General features: G+C 40.5%; 3 protein-coding genes across 3 annotated transcripts in view; 1 reads left to right on the top strand and 2 right to left on the bottom strand.

Annotated features, from left to right (window-relative positions):
• The window catches only part of cant1b (calcium activated nucleotidase 1b), a 9,325-nt gene extending 6,025 nt beyond the window's left edge, over positions 1–3,300 (bottom strand). Inside the window, exons 1-2 of the mRNA XM_080443090.1 lie at positions 3,132–3,300; positions 6–556 (exon numbers count right to left, since the gene is read on the bottom strand). Coding sequence (XP_080299216.1) covers positions 6–488 — 483 coding nt within the window. The 5' untranslated portion in view covers positions 489–556; positions 3,132–3,300. The remainder of the gene's footprint in view (positions 1–5; positions 557–3,131) is intronic.
• A 1,508-nt stretch (positions 3,301–4,808) lies between these two features.
• Positions 4,809–9,941, bottom strand: afmid (arylformamidase). The gene is made up of 10 exons (XM_080448842.1): positions 9,788–9,941; positions 9,132–9,236; positions 8,508–8,556; positions 8,310–8,395; positions 8,151–8,223; positions 7,876–7,973; positions 7,479–7,557; positions 6,765–6,900; positions 6,074–6,178; positions 4,809–5,762 (listed from the first exon to the last, which is right to left on the bottom strand). Exons 1-10 carry the CDS (start codon positions 9,834–9,836, stop codon positions 5,733–5,735), a joined length of 810 nt encoding a protein of 269 aa, XP_080304968.1. The 5' UTR covers positions 9,837–9,941; the 3' UTR covers positions 4,809–5,732.
• Positions 9,942–12,412: 2,471 nt separating this feature from the next.
• On the top strand, positions 12,413–18,540 carry tk1 (thymidine kinase 1, soluble). The gene is made up of 7 exons (XM_080455403.1): positions 12,413–12,586; positions 12,755–12,786; positions 13,256–13,369; positions 13,558–13,651; positions 13,784–13,873; positions 15,791–15,910; positions 17,607–18,540. The coding sequence occupies exons 1-7, from the start codon at positions 12,518–12,520 to the stop codon at positions 17,790–17,792; spliced, it is 705 nt and encodes a 234-aa protein (XP_080311529.1). The 5' UTR covers positions 12,413–12,517; the 3' UTR covers positions 17,793–18,540.
• Positions 18,541–19,622: the final 1,082 nt, after the last annotated feature.

Below are 19,622 nucleotides of genomic sequence, written 5' to 3'. Positions count from 1 at the left end.
TCGGCATCCCACTCCACATCCAGCGTCTCCGACACAGTCAGGTGACCTTTCCTCATGTAGCTGAACCAGGTGGCCTCCTTGCCAACGGAGCGCGAGGCCGTATCTAAGTCCGCGATCACGGCAATTCGGAACCGGACACCGCGCTCCGTCCTCTCCGGCGGGCTGAGTGGGTATGTGTCGTTGTAACGTTGACGTTTCGCCACTTTCTGAAATGTTCCATCAGAAACGGCGAGACTTTGTTGACTGGTGAGGATGTCATCATCACTACCTCCATGCTGTGATTTCCAGCCATGGAGCCTGTTGCTATAGGAACCGACGCTGTCATCGCCATCGTCGTCCGCAGGGCCGTGCACGAGCACCAGGAGGGCGACGGCCAGCAGCGCTACCACGGTGATGGCCCGCCATCGGAGGTGGAAGCGAGGGTCGGAGGTCGCAGCAGCCAGGAGGACCTGGTGGAGGCCTCGCACCATCAGGCGAAATGAGATCATAGAAGCACCGGTATCATCATCATCATCAGCTCTGTCTGGAGGGGAGAGGGACAGACAGCTGGAATAGCCTGGAAGATACAGAGAGAGAGAAAGAGGGGAGGAGGGAGGAGAGAGAAAGAGAAACCAAAGGATCTAGAGTGAGAGAGTGATGTCTTAAAGACTCAGTGTCTTAAATCAGTCATTTGTGAAATTGCACTTGCTTACAAAACAAATTTGTTAAGTACGAAACAAATGTAACAAAGTGGGAAGGGAAAGAGAGATGGAGATCTTGGAAAAATAGGCCATGTTCTTATTGTTCATTGTTTATTCATTGCAGGCCATTGTGTATTGTCTGTGTGGAGCGTGTGAATAGGAATACTAACTAGCCAGTAGGCACCTCCTACATCCTATGGCCTGAGGAATCTACAGTGTATGATACAGTGCTCTGCTTTGAAGCAAGGGACACATTATTTGACCTCTGTGTTCCCACTAAAGCTGGCCCCACACTAGAAGATAAATTGGCATGACTTTTGGTCCAATTCACCCCTCCCGACAATCGCGGGGGGGGGGGGGGCGTTCCCAATTCAAGGTTGGTCCGTTCCCAATTCAAGGTTGGTCCGTTCCCAATTCAAGGTTGGTCCGTACCGATTAACTGCCCTAATCATCCTGTAATGTGAAGGGTTCACAGACATAATCTTACGTCACTGACTCAAAGCTTCCGCGATCTAAAATCGTAAACATCAAACATATTCGATATTTACAACCTTAAATCCTGTAGTGTGAAAGGAACAACAATGGCATGTTGAGCAGAAAAGTTATTTTTTAGGGATTCACCTCTGTTAAAACACATTGGGTGCATTTAGTTGCACTCTGAGTTACAATGGGTAAATGAAGATTCCATCTTTCATATGATCGTCATTCACATTAAGATAATCATCAATCTCTTGCTTCTGTCATGTGAAGTTCAAATAAAAATGACCATGTGTCTTTGTATTTTCCATGTAAATAATAATTGGCATAGTTTTTAATTAATTTACACCGTTAATCATTGGCAATTACATGTACATTAACATTTAAACAACTTGCTGAGGTTGAAAACTACATTATAAAAGAAAGAAAGAAAGAATACCTCAGTAGTCTCCTTAACAGGGTATTGTGTTGTACAGGATAATCCCTTCCCTATCCTTAAACCATCAGTGGAGGAGAAATAACAAACAATACTCTGCTAGGCCTAGATTTAGATTAGTTTTTTCTAAATGCACAACAATTCATGTCATAATGTATTTTGCAGTAACAACAAGCTCTGGAAACAGCTAAAGCAAGCCAATGAATAATAAACACAGGTACAGTAGGAGGTGGGGGTACAACAGTAACAGTAACAGTAACGTTACCCAAAACCTGCTATACCTGCTGGAAAAAGGCACACCAAGGACAAGCTGTGGCCTGTCCCATAGTTCCTATTATATAATCAGTGTTGCCAACGGCAACCAACGGTATGGAGGACACCTGTCATCATTAACCAGTCATAGTGATTGTCCAGACTCACCTGTGTACTGCAATAGAGCTGCACACAGCAGCAACCACATGCACTGCACACTGAAACGTATTCACCATTTTTGCTCCCATGAGCATACTGACACCAGTATGCTGCTTCCCTTCACACGCAACCCATAAAAAACATGACACTTTAGCCTCCAAGCCCTGTCCTCTGAACCTCTGGCTTATTTTTATCTGCCCATTTTTCTTTCTGTCTCAGTCTCTCCTCACTACTAATGTGTTTGCACTAGGTTTCCCTTTCTGCATATTAGCCATGCTTCCATTAGGTTTCATGCATACATTATGTGCCATATAACCTGAAGACAGCAGTAGGTCCCAAGTTAAAGTATCCTTTTAACACTTAGATCCTGCAACTGCACCCCCAGGTTATTGCTTTAGAACTAGTATGTGTTCATAGTTAAAGCCCCTGTCCTGTGACATGTTAATAATACAGCAACAAACTACTGTGTCTCTGCTGTCTCAAAGTGTTTGTTTTGTCATAGTGTAGAATATTAGTTATAACATGGTGTGACTAAATACTATAATTGATTATTTAAGTAGTGTGTGGTTCATCTGTGCAGCTCCCTTTCCTGTGCCTCCCCTGGCCCACACCAACCCCCCACCCCGTCTCTCTCACACACACACACACACACACACACACACACACACACACACACACACACACACACACACACACACACACACACACACACACACACACACACACAGAGAGAGAGAGAGAGAGAGGGCCACGAAGACACGCCAGCTGGGCTGGTCAACTTTGGCAGCTATACTGCTACCTACGAACCCCTCAAAAAGTGTCCAAGTGTGTAAAAGAGAAAGTATATACCTCAGGAAAGCTTAGCAGTTTTACCACGAAGCACGTCATCAACTTTAAGTGTTGTTACAGTAGTAAAGCACTAGACAAGTAACAGTAAGTAGTTCCACATAGTTTAAAATGATTAACACTAGCTATTCTGGCTAATGCCACTAGCTAACAACTTTAGCCAACCTGGCGTTCATGCATCTTCGTCAGGGTAGTCTGTCTGTCAAGTCGATTATTCACTTTACTTTCACGTTTATCGAACAAAATGTGGGTCTCAAAAGTTCCATGTGTTTATTACCTACCCGGTTATGATGAGCAATGGTCTCCGTGTTGTTGGCCTCTCGCAGCGCCTGGTCGTTCCGTTCGGATAGGAGGTAGTTTGGTGGGTGCTCCTCCGTCCCTATCGCCGCTCCATCTCTTGTTGCACACAGTGGTCTGTGTGAGTCAACCAGCGGCCGCTTCACTTCCTGATGCAAACAGTGATCATATCTAATGTTACCACTGTAGCTCAGTGGATGTTACTGATACTGTGTGACGCACTGCCACTGCCCCCATCTGCTCACACGATGACATAGCACTGAAAAGCTATTCATTTCCCCCCCTCGAAAATATTTAAATATAATACTTTTTCGTACGAAGCGGTTCAACATAGTCTATGCCAGTGGTTCTCAAACTTTAAGATTTCAAGGACCCCCCTTAACTCTGACAGTATATAAATGGAACCAAATGGACCCGTTAGGGTTCATTTGGTTCCATTTGTATACTGTCAAAGTTACAGACTTGTACGGGTCAATTTGGAACCCCCTAAAAGAACCCAGAGTCCCTGGAGAACCACTAATCTATGCCATTCCATGTTTAACTCTTGATGAGCACCTTTATTTAGAGGGAGAGCTCCAGCAAGCTATATGCCAAAACAGTGGTGGAAAGTTTTTCAGTTCATCATATTACTGGGCATTAGTAATGCATTAATGTGTTCACTGTTCATCACTTTAAGGGTGGGCTGATATGAATTACTTTGTGCTGCTGGGTAGCTTGCCTTAACATAATAATACACCATAATCTATCCGTTAATGAATGTTTTTCTTTAATAAGTCTGCAAAGTAACTATAGTAACAAAAGCTGTCAAATAATTGTTGTGGACAAAAAATATATAAAATTTGCCACTGAGATGTAGTGGAGTAGAACTATTAATTTTCAAAAACTGGAAACACTCGAGTAAAGTTAAAAGTATCTAAACATTGTACTAAAGCACAGTTGAGTAAATGTACTTTAATCACTTTTTCCACCACCACTAAAGTATGGACGCCACTTGGAAAATAGGCCTACATTATGTTGCAGCACTGTCCAGTGTCCATTTGCTCCAGGCTGAAATGAGGGGCTGTTTGTCCATCTGTTCAGACAGTGATAACAAATGTCCTTATCTTTCCAGCAAGGTCACAAGAAACCATTACCCATCTGCTTAATGTCTCTCATGAAGTCTTGCTTAAGTTACTGATGATGTCACAGTTGTGCAAGACCCCATCTTTTGGGATTATAATGGACCATTTAATTTGTTACCCACATAAACAGGCTTATTGCAAAACTCCATTCTCACCAATACACCCATTATAATTGAACAAAAATCAGCAGAGACAGTCTTAAATATCAACATTTATTGATGTTCTTCATAATCCTACAATAATAACAGTGAACACAACAATCATGTAAACAGTTATTTTAAGATGCTTGACTGTGGACTGTGTGACTGTTTTTCCCTTACAAATATATATATGGTGTTGTTCTATGTATAATTGAAAAGAGCAAAAATACACAATTAACAGATGTTAGCCAAGTGTGGGTGACAATTTTGACAAAAGTAACTGATAGAGCTGATAAGGGAATGAAAATCCTGCTCCATGTTGATAAAAACCTTTTTCTAGTTAAACAGCTGAAAACCCAGAGTAAAAAAGATGAGACGGAATCAAACAGACACAGGCTGGTTCTCAAGTTAAAAAGTTGACATTGTATTAAGAGGGAGAATCAATACACGAGGCACCGTACAGCAAAATATCCCTCTAACTAAACAGTCAATGATCATAATAGTTATACACAAAGGAAGTTATCAGCTCTGATGATGACAGCTGGCTATGTAGAGCTCAAAGGTTGAGAGAGAAGATGGCAAGGTGATGGTGTGACAGTGGACATCTTCGACAAACAGCGTCCAAATGTCTCGAACAGCACTTAGAATCGGCTCTGACCGGCGTCGCTGGAGGTGTTGTTGCTTTGTCATAGATGGTCAAGTTAAATCCAATGAGCTGTTATTGTATTCCTCCAGAGATAATCAGTGACCTCGGAGGGCCTGCGCTCTGTACAGCTCAAAACACATGCAGTCTCTAGAGGAAAGGGGAGAACTAATACTAGGATAAGTTCCGTACAACCTCAAACTTAATAAAATCATAGGATTGGTAGGCAAACTTGAGTTATGCCAAGATGGCACGCTACAATATGATATGATAACAGATACCAACATTCATAAAATAGATAGATGTTTAGACCTATCAGTAACTATCATTCAATTCCCAGCCTGATGTGCTGTATTATGACATTTGCAATATCTTGATATGATGAGGTCATATTATCCTAACTTCTCAGTACTCATTGTCATGGCATTACAGATAGTCAGAAACACAGAAAATATGTCAATAAAATAATACAATGTCATTTTTTTTTAAATTAACATGCCATGCTTACTATGCCAATAAAATTAATGAGTGTGGTGACTGAACCAGACATTTTTTGGTCAATTCATGACATAGGCTATACAGTGATTATTACTATAACACTGATTTTCTTTTCTCAGTAACAGGCAGTTCTGTGTAGAGGTGTTTATGTTGATAGAAAATGGAGGCGGAAAATTGCTCTTCTCAGCCTTTCCCCATCATTTTCAACAGGAGCTAAGAACGAAAGTAATAAGGAAAGAAGATAGGGGGGATGGAAGGAAGGAAATGATGGAGGAGGAAATAATGGAGAAGGTATGAAAATAGAAAGAAAAGAAGGTAAAAAAGCCAACACTGATTAATGCCATCTGCTATAAAATTGCTCAACAGGAACAGTTATTTGTACGACTTTTCTTTTATGTGTTATCAGTTATAACTAGGGTAATAATATTACCGTAATATAAAATAAAAAAAACCAAACATCATAACTACTGCACTGGACTGCATTCCCTGTCTAATTAACTGGGGTTGGTGTGTGTGGCAAGTACCATTGTTAAGTGATAGTCCTCATCCACCAGTTGTTCTATGATATTGAAGTGGTCTGTGTTGGGCACATCCTCCATTGTCACATTTACTCCTGAAGCCGCCAGCGCCTTTAAAGGTCAGGGAAGGGAAGAGAAGAAAACGGTCGAATGGGCATAATGAAACACTTCTGTGTTGTCAGGCTAGTGTCATGATGAACTTGCCACATTGGTGGCCTGCTAACCTTCACAGAGACCAATAAAAGAGTATTTCTGCCACCTGCTGGTAGGTGCTCATTTAAGTAACCATTTCATTAGCTGGTAGACAGACAGTTCTGGTGCTCTAGGGCAGTGGTTCTCAACCTTTTCAGGCCATGACCGCCCAAAATAATCATATTTTAACTGAGGACCCTCCACCCTGACAATCACTTGGAATTGCAGCACTTGAGCACTACATTTTGTTTAGATCGGTTCCACAGATAAAATATGGTGTAATTTAGTTTTTTTTTGCCTATTTCTTATATTATTTGACAATTTGGCCAATGTTTGACCAGTTTTTATGTATTGTTTGTTGATTACTTTTGATGCAGTAATGGCCTTTTTTCTTTTCTTTCAGTATTAAAAAGGTCTTATAAAATAAGTCCTTAAATTGTCACCTTACTGTCAAAATGGGGGTCCTGACCACAGGTTGAGAACCACTGCTCTATGGAATACTAACTTTGTAGTAATCTTCTGATTGCTTCCGGAACTCTGGGGAGTCGTTCTTTGCCATGGCAACCACAATGTCACAGCTGGAGGAAGAAAGTTTGAGCTGGGGGACCAGTTTACTGGGGCTATTCCTCACTGCTACTTCCCTGTAAAGAACAGAGGAAACAAACACTGAGAGGCACTGATAGTTACGAGTATTACACTGGACAGTGGGCACACATTACAGTACACACAAACAAACAAACAAACAAACAAACAAACAAACACACACACACACAAAAGAAAATGTTGTAACTTTGCAACACCTCCAATACGCTTGAACGGCAAAAGGAGTACCAAAAGGAAAAAAGAAATCAGGAACACTCAACAGACATTTTTCAAAAATAGCTCACGTGTTGTGAGCTTGAAGATTGCCAAAAGATATTTAAAAATTACTAGTTTTTTTTAAATAGGACTTCAGTGGTTAAACTTTGTTGAGCTATCCAGGTAAAATCACCACACATAAAACCAATGCTCACACAAAAACAAATCACACGAAACAGTTCCTTCAAGCCTGAGTTCTACTCTGTTGCAAGTCGGTGTTGCATGCTAGAAATAGCAGATTTACAAGCTGTTGTGAGCTTGTACTGTAGATCTGCTATTTTTGGTGCGCAACATGACACGCAACCAAGTATAAATCAGGCATCAGACCGAAACTGAGAGCAGTGCGTGTACTGCAACATACTCTGTCATCTTGATAGGCTCGTTGACGTAGGTGGGGAGAATAGGCAGGAGGTCGTAGATACCACTGACCAGGAAGGCACCTGAGGGGTGTAAGGGTAGACGGGAAACCTGTTGAGGCATTTGGGATGTTCATTTTTGTGTGCGTGTGCGTGTGCGTGTGTGTGTGTGTGTGTGTGTGTGTGTGTGTGTGTGTGTGTGTGTGTGTGTGTGTGTGTGTGAGTGAGAGAGATAACTAAGACAAGATGTGAGGAAAGCAGTGGAACAAGAGAGAGAAAGGCACTACTTACCTACCTACCTGCCTGCTCACTCATGTAAGCTGCTCTCGATAACAGTGTCAGCTACACAAGGAAGCTGTAAACACTCATTCCTGCCCTCTCCTCTCACCTGGCAGGCCTCACCTTTGATCTGAGGGGTGATGTCGTATTGTGACCAATCAGTGGACAGGACCATGGCAGCCAGGTGAGCACCAGCGGAGTGACCACACAGGTACAGGCCACTGAGGAAGAGATGTGTTGGATCTCAGAAGAACAAAATACTTTCACCACTCATACAGCAGGTAACAGGAAAAGAAGGATGAATCGGTTGTTGTAGCAGCCAAGATAAACACATTGCATTAAGATTAGCTTGAAAAGAGTTGCCAGTGAAGCTAGGAAGAACAAGCAAACTGCAGTACCTGATGTGACAGTACTGCTGAATGACAGACACCACACTCTTACGCACCTGGGACACCATCAGGTCCATATTGCCTGAGAAGTAAGTAAGTGATGAAGAGAAAAGGGTCAGAATTTCTACTACACTGCAGTTATTATGGCACAAAAAGTCAACCTTTTACCTTTGGGAGCGATGTCATATCCAACAGCAACCACCACCACACCTTTTTGGACCAGTGGGACTGCCATAAAGCCTGATTCCTCCTTACTGAATGTGAATAGAGACGGTCAGTGAGATTTTCATTTGAAGTAACTCGTGATGCATAAGAGTCAATATGTTAGTGAATACTGTGCAGCCCTTTCATAATAAAGAATATTACCTGAGGAACTGCCAGTAGCCTCCATGTATGTAGATAACCAGGGGCATGTCTAAAACAAGGGAGATTAATTAGTCATGACATAATAGAACAGAGGACAACAATACAGAACAGAACAGAACAGAAAAGAGAAAGATTCAGAACAGAACTAGTTCAGTATCACTGTGGGGATAAAACATCTTTAATGCATTGTTAAAGGAATAGGTCACCCGCATTCCTATTCATTTTGGGGTGAACTATCCTTTTAATATACTGAACGGAATAGAGTCTACAAAGTATTGTTGGAAGTGAAACTGTCAGATGTTATATAGGCATCTATGGTCTAACACACTCACACACACACACACACACACACACACACACACACACACACACACACACACACACACACACACACACACACACACACACACACACACACACACACAAAGTTCCATTGAGCAAGGCGCTGAACCCTAAGACTGCGTCAGGGGCACTATATTGAAGGCAACCCGCTACTATGACCTCTCTGTAGAAACAGATGCGTGCAAATGTTTACAGAAACCAGTGGTAGTGTAGGCCTACATCTAAAGTGGGATATGCAAAAAGAACCTTATTTATTTACAATAAAGGGATGACTTAACTCACCCAGAGAATTGGTATTGGGTATGTAAGCATCCAGTTTCTCTCCTTCTCCATCTCCATAGGGCACATTCAACAAGGTCTGGGCCAGGCCACGAGCACGTTCAGTACCTGGATAACGTTATAAATGAACACACACAAAAACGTTCACAATATTGACATTTTAGACACTTAAAGATAGAGTAAGTGATTTTTAAATGGTCTCTTATAGCCTATGTCATCATGATTTGAGTGTGTGGGGATCTCATTTTAAACAAGCTTAGTGCTTTATGAGCCTTCCAGTTTAGTAGACCTTGTATTGTGAATCTGTACTTCCATGTACTGTTTTTCTCATGTCTTACTAAATAAAGTACATCAATCAATCAATCAATCAATCAATCAATCAAGCACTTCATCCCTTTGTTTAGTTTATTCTATTAAAGATGAGTCCGTCGGTAGCAGAACGGGATGCACTGATTGATGTAGGCTAGGCCTATAATAAACACAATAATGTGCAGCAAGTGCAAGTATTTCCTTCACAACAAGTCTAACCAGTCCGTACGTAGGCTACACTGACAGATCTCAGCAGCAGTAGCGCTAGACTCCTGCCAGTTCAAATCAAATATCTGATCTGATAATGAATGTAAAGCGGAACAAACGTAGCCTAGAACAAACGACCAAACCTTCTTTGAGCGCCGCGACGTGCGCTTTGATCACGTCGTCCGCCGACATTCTGTGCGACCACTGACTTGGGGAGTATTGCCTCTCGAGCTCCTGTCCGACGGGGGCGACAATTCAGAGAGTTCACATTCACAACAAGCCGCTTGGCTAGTGTGCATATAGTCCTTATTTTACCCATTCATTTTTGTAAGACACATAGATCTATGTTCCTCACAGCTGTAGTTCTAGGCATATATAAGTGTATTGAATATATTATTATCATTAATATTATGACTATAAACTTGAAAATATTGTATTGGACCCTCTGCATAGTCAGTTGCCACTGAACAGTTGCCACTGAAGCCAATTTCAACAGTCAGATTCTAAACAAGGCAAATAAATACCCCGTGTCTGTCTGGTGAGCACTGAGCAGCTGCTGTCAAAGATCTGTCAAACAGTGCTGCTGCGGTGAACAGCACTCTCTGGCGTTTAAATCATAAAGTTACAGCTCAGTATTAACAAAGCTCCACAAAACAGATTGCAAGAATTCCTGTTCTGCCATAAATTGAATATATTTTGTGTGTAATCGTCCCTTGGCTTGAGGAAGTAATATCATCTTCTGCTGCACTAGCACGTGACAATTTTCTATGTTGTTTGTTGACTAAAGTTCATGCATGCCCAATTATTCTGATCGTGAATTTGAAAGTCGCTCTATTAACTGTGAAGATTTCTTCCAATATAAGGACACATTTGTACTTACATTTTTCTCCATGTCTCTCAAATCTGTAATTTTTTCCCCCCACTACGTTTAGCTGGATGAGTCCGACGTGCGGCAGAGACAGAATGTCCACAATATGTCACCCTGAGGCTGAACTTTAGAACATTGGCCTATGTGAATCAGTAGCCAAGGTCAGCACATTCCATCTGCTGCTATGCCCCCCACCCCCGACCCCCTCCCTTTCCAAATGTCTAAGTCTGGTCAGAGAAGACAACATACATACGAATATGTTGCAGCTGCGAACAAAACCATGATCTGCCTTACCATTTTTTGTCTTAAATTAATCTACTGCAAAGATCAAAGTTGCTGCTGTAGCCTACTGCATGAGTAGTCTAGTGCAGTGTTTATCACCCTTTTTGGTGCCAAGGCACACCTGGCATAACCGTTAAGCCACCAGGGTAACAGGCTGGGGTAACAGGTTGTGCAGTGAAGTCTATACTTGTTTGATTGTTCAATAATGTTTGCTGAACTATAAAAGGCAAATAGACCTAAGGCTATGATATATCACGAGACATTGAAGCCGACATTGGGCAATATGAAGTTATAAGGAATAACAGCAGTCACCTTACATGCAGTTCTCAAACTCAGGTCAGTCTGCTGTTAAACGCATCACTTGACTTGTTGTGAGAAGCATTTGAAGCTGTATGTGGGATCAACACTGAAATGCGACATTGCCGAAATGCCAACATAGGCCTATAGCTTTACATTCTGAAATGAGAAACATAACTGTATGCTATACGGTAGTCTGGTTTTGGAGTTTTAGAATAGATCTCTATTGGATGATAGCTTATATAGCAGAGGTTTTCAACCCTTTTCATATCAAGGTCCATTATTTATTCGGCATTTGAGCCACGGACCACCCATTTGATGTGATTTAGTCTCTCAGACCCAAGACTTAATTCCATGCTGTATTGTAGGCTATTAGGAGAGATAACGGGCCAACGTTGATCAAAAATAACAATTCTAACATTTTTTAATTAAGTAATGCAGATGTTTAGCAATAAGTAAACTCTTGATAGAATAAAATGAAACCAAATGGACCCGTAACTTGCCGTAAGGGTCAATTTGGTTTCATTTTACACTCTCAAGAGTTCAAGATATATAAGGGTCCATTTGGTTATACCAACTCTCCATCATTTAGCTGAGGACCACCTGGAACCCCCTCAAGGACCACTGGTGGTCCCCGGACCACTGGTTGGTCTAGTGAAACTGACGGGGGGACATAAAACATGTTTATGTCAAATTGATTGATTGATTGAATACTTTATTTAGAAGTTTGCAGACAAAATGCACATGAAAGTAGGCAGTTCAGATAGATACTAGATAACTAAATAGGATTTTTTAAAAGCCCAAGAAAGCCACTGGCTTGTTTCAATTGGGGTCCTCTTGTACTCAATTCATAGTGACATTAAATGACAGACAGATATACACTACTATGCAGAACATCATATAAACAGTTTAGAAATGAAAAATAAGAGATATGTACAGTAAAAAGGTTCGAGGGGGGGTCACATTGTGTTGATACGTTTATCATAGTATAATTTACTTGCATTAGTCAAAGTTTAAATCCTAGCCAGTAGCCACTACATTTCAATGTGATTATCATACAGGGGCCTTGTATGCTGGTTAATGTGAATGTTACCTAAATCAGCCTCTATGCTCTGTGTATTTTACCTTAGTTTGAGATAGCATTTAACTAAACAAACAGCTGCTGCTGTGAACGTCTGTCTGTCTCGCGCCTAGCTCGAGTACGTTCTGATTGGTTGTTGATCAGAGTACCACCTCATTGGTTCCGATTGTCACGTGGCTCTGTGACCATTGGACAAGGCTATTTCCTGTATAGAGGTCCAGTTGTGAGTCTCGGCGCGGATTTTCAGTTGTGTTGAGTGTTCATTGTTGCCATAAGTTTGTTGTGTTGTTATTATTAGGTTGTTTCGTTTTTTAGTTCGAGCTTTAGTAAACTTTTCTATCTAATATGGACTGTTTTTCGGGTGTCCCAAGAATTCTACCGAATTCCCCACAGAAAGCCAGAGGACAAATTCAGGTTCGTAACTTACAGTTTATGTGGACAATGATTCATTGTCTCACGGCAAACATGCTTGTTAATAACCATGTTATGTGGTGAATAATAACATTGACAAAACAAAACACAAACCTTCAATTTTCTTGACCATATATTGACCGTTTCCTATATGGATTGCCTATTTTGCAGGTTATCTTTGGACCGATGTTTTCTGGCAAAAGGTGTGTTATTTGTATACGTTTCTTTATCTCTGTGCATTGTGTGTAACATCGGTGATCATTATCAGTGTAAGCTGCATAGCTGTCTTGTTCTTAACTGTTTGTAATGTTTATATCAGACAAAGTGCGGGTCTTTAGTTTACAGTAGCCTATAGTCCTATCCCGCCAAATATGATTGTACAGTGAAGCAGCCTGCAACCTACTCTTAAAGCTTAGCTCTGGTCCATGGACCAGAACAACGTTCAGTTACAGAGTTAGATATTAACCCAAATTCCTCAAACGCGTAAACAATTTTACCAGAAAAAGTGTGTTTTACTATAAATTTAGCTTGCTAAAACTGGCCCAGAAAACGAGGCTTGCTTCCTCCCAGAGTGCACAAGTTCAGTCTTATCATCACAATCTGGCTGGAGTTCATATCACAAACTCTTATCATTTAGCTTGATGGTGATGTTTCTTTATTTTCATTTTACAGCACTGAACTGATGAGGAGAGTGCGTCGTTTCCAGGTTGCTCAGTATAACTGCCTGGTGGTCAAGTATGCCAAAGACACACGCTATTCTGAGAAAGGCATGGCCACACATGACAAGTAAGAACGTGTGTGTGTGTGTGTGTGTGTGTGTGTGTGTGTGTGTGTGTGTGTGTGTGTGTGTGTGTGTGTGTGTGTGTGTGTGTGTGTGTGTGTGTGTGTGTGTGTGTGTGTGTGTGTGTGTGTGTGTGTGTGTGTGTGTGTGTACATAAATACAAAGTGTATTAAAATTATCTCTTTTGGTTCAGAAACACAATGGAAGCAGTACCTGCTAACTGCCTGGGAGATTTGCGCTCTCTGGCGTTGAAAGCCTGCGTCATTGGAATTGATGAAGGCCAGTTTGTAAGTATAACTTTAGTCATTGGTTAATCCATAGAAATAAACCATAAAATAAACATTTATTCTAAAGCACTGAACAGTATCCATCTAATGTTATAATACTTATATGACGCTGTTCCATTTCTGTAAGTACAGTTCCCTGACACAGTGGAGTTCTGTGAAGAGATGGCTAACATGGGGAAGACCGTCATTGTTGCTGCCTTGGATGCAACCTTCCAGAGAAAGGTAGATGTGTGTTTTGGCAATGAGAGGCAAAAATGTGATAGCCTACTCATCTATTCACTATTCAGATTCACAAACAGCTACTGTTTGAGCAGACAAAGTGCCACTGTGGGTGTAGCTAAAAACAAGACGGCGTAGGGGAAGTAAACACTGTTCGGAGAAGGATAGGTGACTGTGGGGACATTGTGTAATGCCACTAAACAAAACCCATAGTTAGATGTAAAACAGCCAGTTCATTGTCTATTATTTTAGGATCTATTGTGTGCAGTTCCAGTAATGGAGAGTTGCGCTCTTGTGTAGTGATCTCCGCTCACTCCACTATACAGGAAAGTCTTTACAGACCATGGCTTGTCAGAGGTGCCAGGTTTAATGTTGAGTCCTGTAGGTAGGTCCATGTACGGTACTGTTGTTAATAGACCTACTTAGTCAATGAACAATTTTTTATTTTGACTCGTAGTAGCCTAATAAAAGAAAAACACATACAACAGTGAGTGAACTCAAATAAAAGAGAAACATTCATACGAGGCAGCTGTACCAATGTCTCAACAGGGGCGGCTGGTATCGCACAACACTAACTAACTAACTAACTCAGATTTGTCAGCAGCATGAATATGGCATTCTGGGAATCATTCAGATACATTTGTACATCAGGTTACTCATTAAAGCCTGAAAAGTGTTGACTCCTCCTCACTCCTGCATTACAGAACAAGTCGCTTGCACTACACCACCTGCTGTACAGTAGGTTTCTTAAGTAATATCCCCATTATTGGCAACCTGAAGCTTATGAATGCTTGCCTTTTTAAATTTGTCCCACAAAGGGACATTATAAAGAAGAGTGCAGATTCAATGCTTTGCTCTAAAGAGTCTCATCTCAACATGGTCTGAACACATGTAGAATTTTCTTGCCAAGATGTCAGAGCATATAATATACAGTGGTGCCTTTTCACGTAAGTGCACTACATATTTTGTTTTATTACAAACGCATAGCAGTCGCCCTGAAAGATAAAGTCTGGAAAGTTGAGGGCCTTCCCCTTTTGTTCTACATGTCATGACAACACTCTTCTAGTTCTTAGCATTATATAGCACATCCTGTTGGACACCATAATCAGAATATATATTCAGCAGCTGTTTAAAAAAAAGCCAAATCATCTGCACACATAAGATGGTGTTAGTAATCATACAACCAGTTTGCAGCCTCTTAGTTGTTCAAATCATTCATGTACAATACATGTTAGAAGAGGGGTGGTTAAGTAGCCCTAACTATCATAATCCATTACCAGTGCCAAAGGAGGGGGATTGATTGAATACTTTATTTGCAAAAAGTACAGAGGTACAGTTATACAATAATGCTAGTCTCGCATAGCCAGACAACTATTCCACAATCTCCTCTGCTATATAGAGTCTGGAACTACACCTCCTGAAATCCGAGAGCGGAAGCTGGCACTTCCGTTCACGAAAGTATATTTTAAAATCTCTTTACATTTTATTTCTTAATTTCCATTTTGGCTTAGGATCAAGGTATATATGCTTAGATGGTTTTGATATATATTAGGATAAATTTGCACGTCTGTAAAGACGAAACGGAAGTGGGGAGGAGGCTTCACATCACACTTTATATTTGAATCATGATCAGAGCTTCTGAGTCCCAGACTGTATGACCGGAAACATTTGAAATTTGTGGAAGGCAACACTACAATACGAGACTACAATAATGCTAAAAAGATGACACAAAAAGCCCTTAGGGCTTGTTTCAATTGCCCCATTTGACCTCCATACTCAGGTTGGCATACCAGTATGCCAGGATTCTTATCATGCTGTCAGGCATTTGAACCTTTTGAAAAAAAAAAAATCTGAAACGAAATGTAATAATGGCACCTAGCTTGCATGTAGCCTAACCTTTTTCTTTTTGTCCCTCCTCAGCCGTTTGGCAATATCCTGAGTCTGGTTCCTCTGGCTGAGAGCGTGGTGAAGCTTAATGCTGTCTGTATGCAGTGTTTCAAAGAGGCTTCCTACACAAAGAGACTGGGAGCTGAGAAGGAGGTGAGTGGAGTGAAGGTTGAGAAGGAGTGGGGTGGATGAGATAATGGAGGAGGCAGGGAGAGTGTGATGATAAACAGGTACTCTTCTGTAGTAAAATGGTAATGGTAATTTAGTGTGTGCGTGTGTGTTGTTAAAATCAGGTAAACTTGGTGCAGGTTTCATGTAATATGTTGGACAAACTCTATGGACTGGATATCAGAATCAGAATCAGGTTTATTGTCACAAAAAAAGTGGGTGAAATTCGTTTTTGTACATTGTTCCCATCGCAACGTTAATTTCCATAGAAAGAAGAGGGGGGTGGGGGGGGAGAAGAAGAGGGGTGGGGGGCAAGTGGGAAGGAGATCAAAACAAGAGAACAACAGAAGGCCAGACAAGTTATCTACATATTTACAAAGTACCTGAGATAATAAAAAACTAAGGTGCCATATAATATAATATAATGAGTATTATGAGATCATGACATGACGTCATAAGATTATCAGTTTCAGTGTCATATCAGTCAGCACAGTGTCAGTCATCCGGCAATGTACGGGTGAGTTTATATACAATCAACTCTTTTACTTACATTTGTTTTGTTTGCACCACTTGCGCTCTCTCTCGCTCTTCATCTTATATGAAAAAACATATCCTGTTTTGCAGTCAAGGCAAATAACAAAACAAAACGTTTAATTCTAATTCTACTGGAAAATGTTTTGTGTATAACAAAAGTGGTGACGAGTGTAGATTGTTTCTGTACGGTAGAACTTAAAGTAGGGGTTTAGGGACCCAAAAGGTCTGTACAGCCTGTGCTAAGGAGTTTTCTGAGATGCATGGATCAAAACGATGTTACAAAATCATATTGCTTCTTAGACCATTGACTGTATGAAAAAAAAGTATTGAACAGACCCCCCCCACTTGACTTCACATTGTAAAGGTGACTCAAACACTGAGATGTGATTACACTTGTAATCAAGTATTCAAAGTACTGTAACTAGTTTCAATAAGTAAGTAGCCATTGCTAATCTTCAACTTGCCACTTTTGTCAAGTGAAAGCAGGCGCAAGGCCTTCCTCAGAGATAATGGTGTCCTTTCAACTCCTATATTTTAGCTTTTCTTCTAAACTATCCAAAACGGGACTGAAATTAATATTTACTCTCTTAATAGATTGATTTGTTGATTATTTATTCAACTAATCTGTAAATTTGTTTTTTGTTGCATACTTTATTGCATATCCATCCATTGCAAGAGCAGGAAATGAAACCAACATCCTGTGCTGTGGCTAACGCCGAGGAGATACCAGTGGTAGAGGAGACTGTTTAGATGGGCAATACAAAAAATGAAATGAGCCAATATGCCATGGCCCATGTAATGGTAGATTTTCTACTATTTCAAGTGTATCCTAACTTAGACATTGACTGAGGCAACCATTTGTGTAATTGTCATGAACTGATCTGTTGGCAGTATGTTATCAAGAAAGAGTCAACGTTTAACAATAAGATTATGTTTGAGCGCTTAATCTCCTCAACAGAACCGTATAAGTAACTTCTATAGTGAGATTAAACAAAATAATGTTACAAACTACAAATAGTTTGTTCCAAATGTGAGTTGGTGATTTGACACTGGAGCAAGCTACCCAGAGTCTGACCAATTCTCCAATCCAAATAGATGTGTGTGCATGTAAGACACAAAGTCAACCTTTTTGTTACTGTTGTCATAGGTAGAGGTGATCGGTGGAGCAGATATGTACCAGGCAGTATGTCGGAAGTGTTACGGAGGGCTGATGATGTGCAACAAAGAGAACTGTTCCCCCATGAAGGAGGAGACTCCACCACAAGCGCTCACAACCGCAAAACAGCTAGACTCTGGTGTTCCCAGGAGGCTCTTCTCCACACTACAGCTCTGAACGTGACTAGTACAGTCAAAGATAGGATTGGGATAATTGAGGACAGTTGCAAGAGCAATATCTATTTGTGTGTATACAGTAGATATTTGTGTAATGCATTGTTGTTACTCTTGTGTAGTTTTATCAATGGAATGTTACACTTTTTTTTTTGTTTTATAATGGAAATGTAACATACACCAGCAGTTTTAGTTAATAATTGTAGAATATCGGCAATGTTGATTTTCAAATATGAAGTTAAACACAAGCTGAGTTATGGAGAATTTTAAGTCTAGAAAATTACTGTCGGTAGAAGCCATTGTGGTATAAAAACATTCTATACCTTAGATGAAACAGTTTACATGTGTACATTTTATATTGCTTTGTTATTTTCCTTCGTGTGGATCGAGAGACGTATGTTGTTTGTCACCATTTAGCCATTTGACTTGACAGGTTATGTGACTGCAGTTGGAATTGGCAGCCATACTAGACCTCTAAGCTATAGGTTATAAATGTAATCCTGGTTTTGTGAAACCTGGGCCTTTGTTATTTACCTATGCTTTTGAAAATGTAATGACAATCTATACGGTGAAACTTGTACTGTAAGTACCACTACTCAATTGCAGCCATGGAGAAGTGATATCCATCAGATTTAATATTTGTTTTATCGCCTATTTGTTTTGTTCTTAAAATGTGTGATTCTTTTAATGTTTTGTCTACTTTGTGGGAGGAAAGTTATGTAATTCTATGACATGTAAATAAAGAGAATGGTATGAGTTAAGCACGGGCAAAGTGCCATAACTAATGAATATCAAGCCACATGCAGTGTGTGCAATGGTGAAATAGTATATGAATATCCTGTTTGTAATGTATGCTTCATTCATCCTTGTACGCAACCTCAGTATTTGCATCATGTAATTCAATGCAGCCAGTCACATTGGAGGAAGATGGCCTGTTTAATTACAGACCGGTTCTACAGCTAATTGCAATACTAAAGCCTGGTTTGTATGACTGTTTACTTATTTTGGCGAGCGACATTTCAATGTGATGAAGCATAAACATTTGCAACTTTTATATTTACCATATACCACATTGTTTTGTTTTAATGTTTTAGCAAAAGGGAGTTTGGCAGTAGAAATATTGTGTTCCAAGTTGGGACATTACAATCAAGAGTGCTATGTTTGAATTTTGCCCCTGGCCTCTCATTTTCTTTGACTTACTCGTCTCTAGTGTGTGCATAAAGGGTATTTGTAGTGATCCCTATGAGGAAAATACTCTGCATTTGACCCATCATATTAGAAATGGTGTGCTGGTCCAAGTGAGTGCAAACAGAGCAATGTGGGGCTCGGACTTGCTCACAGACCTCAACACGAAGCCTTGAGGAGGCAGGGAACGAACCGGAGGCCTTCCGATTCCAAGACGGCCATTCTACCTCCTGAGCAACAGCTGCTCCAAACTTATGAAGTCACTTCTCAATATATTCTGTGTATAATTTTATTCCATGACTCAAGGACAGGGTTGTTAAAATGGGTGTTATTGTGCTATTTGCAGTCAATGACATGGAATGGCAACTCACAAAATGGCATATAACATCAAAAGCACTGTAATGGTACTGTATGCACTTGATGAAACAGATTTTTGTGCATGTAGACATCCGTTACGGAACACAATAAGTGCAATTCTACTCAGTACTCAGTACGAGTCAAACATGTTCAAATCTATGCAGATATCACCCGATTTGTACAAATCCTATCCGATTCATATCTACAACGCTCAGATCTGCAACGAGAGCCTGAATTAAATAAATGCAATTAAAATAAAAAATTCATACAAAACAGGCAAAATGAAGATTAA

This window comes from Gymnoscopelus braueri (genome assembly GCF_963280865.1).
Source record: "Gymnoscopelus braueri genome assembly, chromosome: 2".
Taxonomy (NCBI): Eukaryota; Metazoa; Chordata; class Actinopteri; order Myctophiformes; family Myctophidae; genus Gymnoscopelus; species Gymnoscopelus braueri.
This window is presented reverse-complemented; position numbering and strand designations above follow the sequence as displayed.

Bases quoted from the DNA above. Each gene is read 5' to 3' on its own strand.
- afmid (XM_080448842.1), bottom strand. From the start codon at position 9,836: ATGTCGGCGGACGACGTGATCAAAGCGCACGTCGCGGCGCTCAAAGAA. The intron at 6,901-7,478 runs GTATGTTGCAGT...TGTTCTTTACAG, and splicing joins GAGCCTATCAAGATGACAGA to GGAAGTAGCAGTGAGGAATA. The intron at 5,763-6,073 runs GTACTTGCCACA...TTTCGTTCTTAG, and splicing joins AGGACTATCACTTAACAATG to CTCCTGTTGAAAATGATGGG.
- tk1 (XM_080455403.1), top strand. From the start codon at position 12,518: ATGGACTGTTTTTCGGGTGTCCCAAGAATTCTACCGAATTCCCCACAG. The intron at 12,787-13,255 runs GTGTGTTATTTG...TTCATTTTACAG, and splicing joins CCGATGTTTTCTGGCAAAAG to CACTGAACTGATGAGGAGAG. The intron at 15,911-17,606 runs GTGAGTGGAGTG...CTGTTGTCATAG, and splicing joins GACTGGGAGCTGAGAAGGAG to GTAGAGGTGATCGGTGGAGC.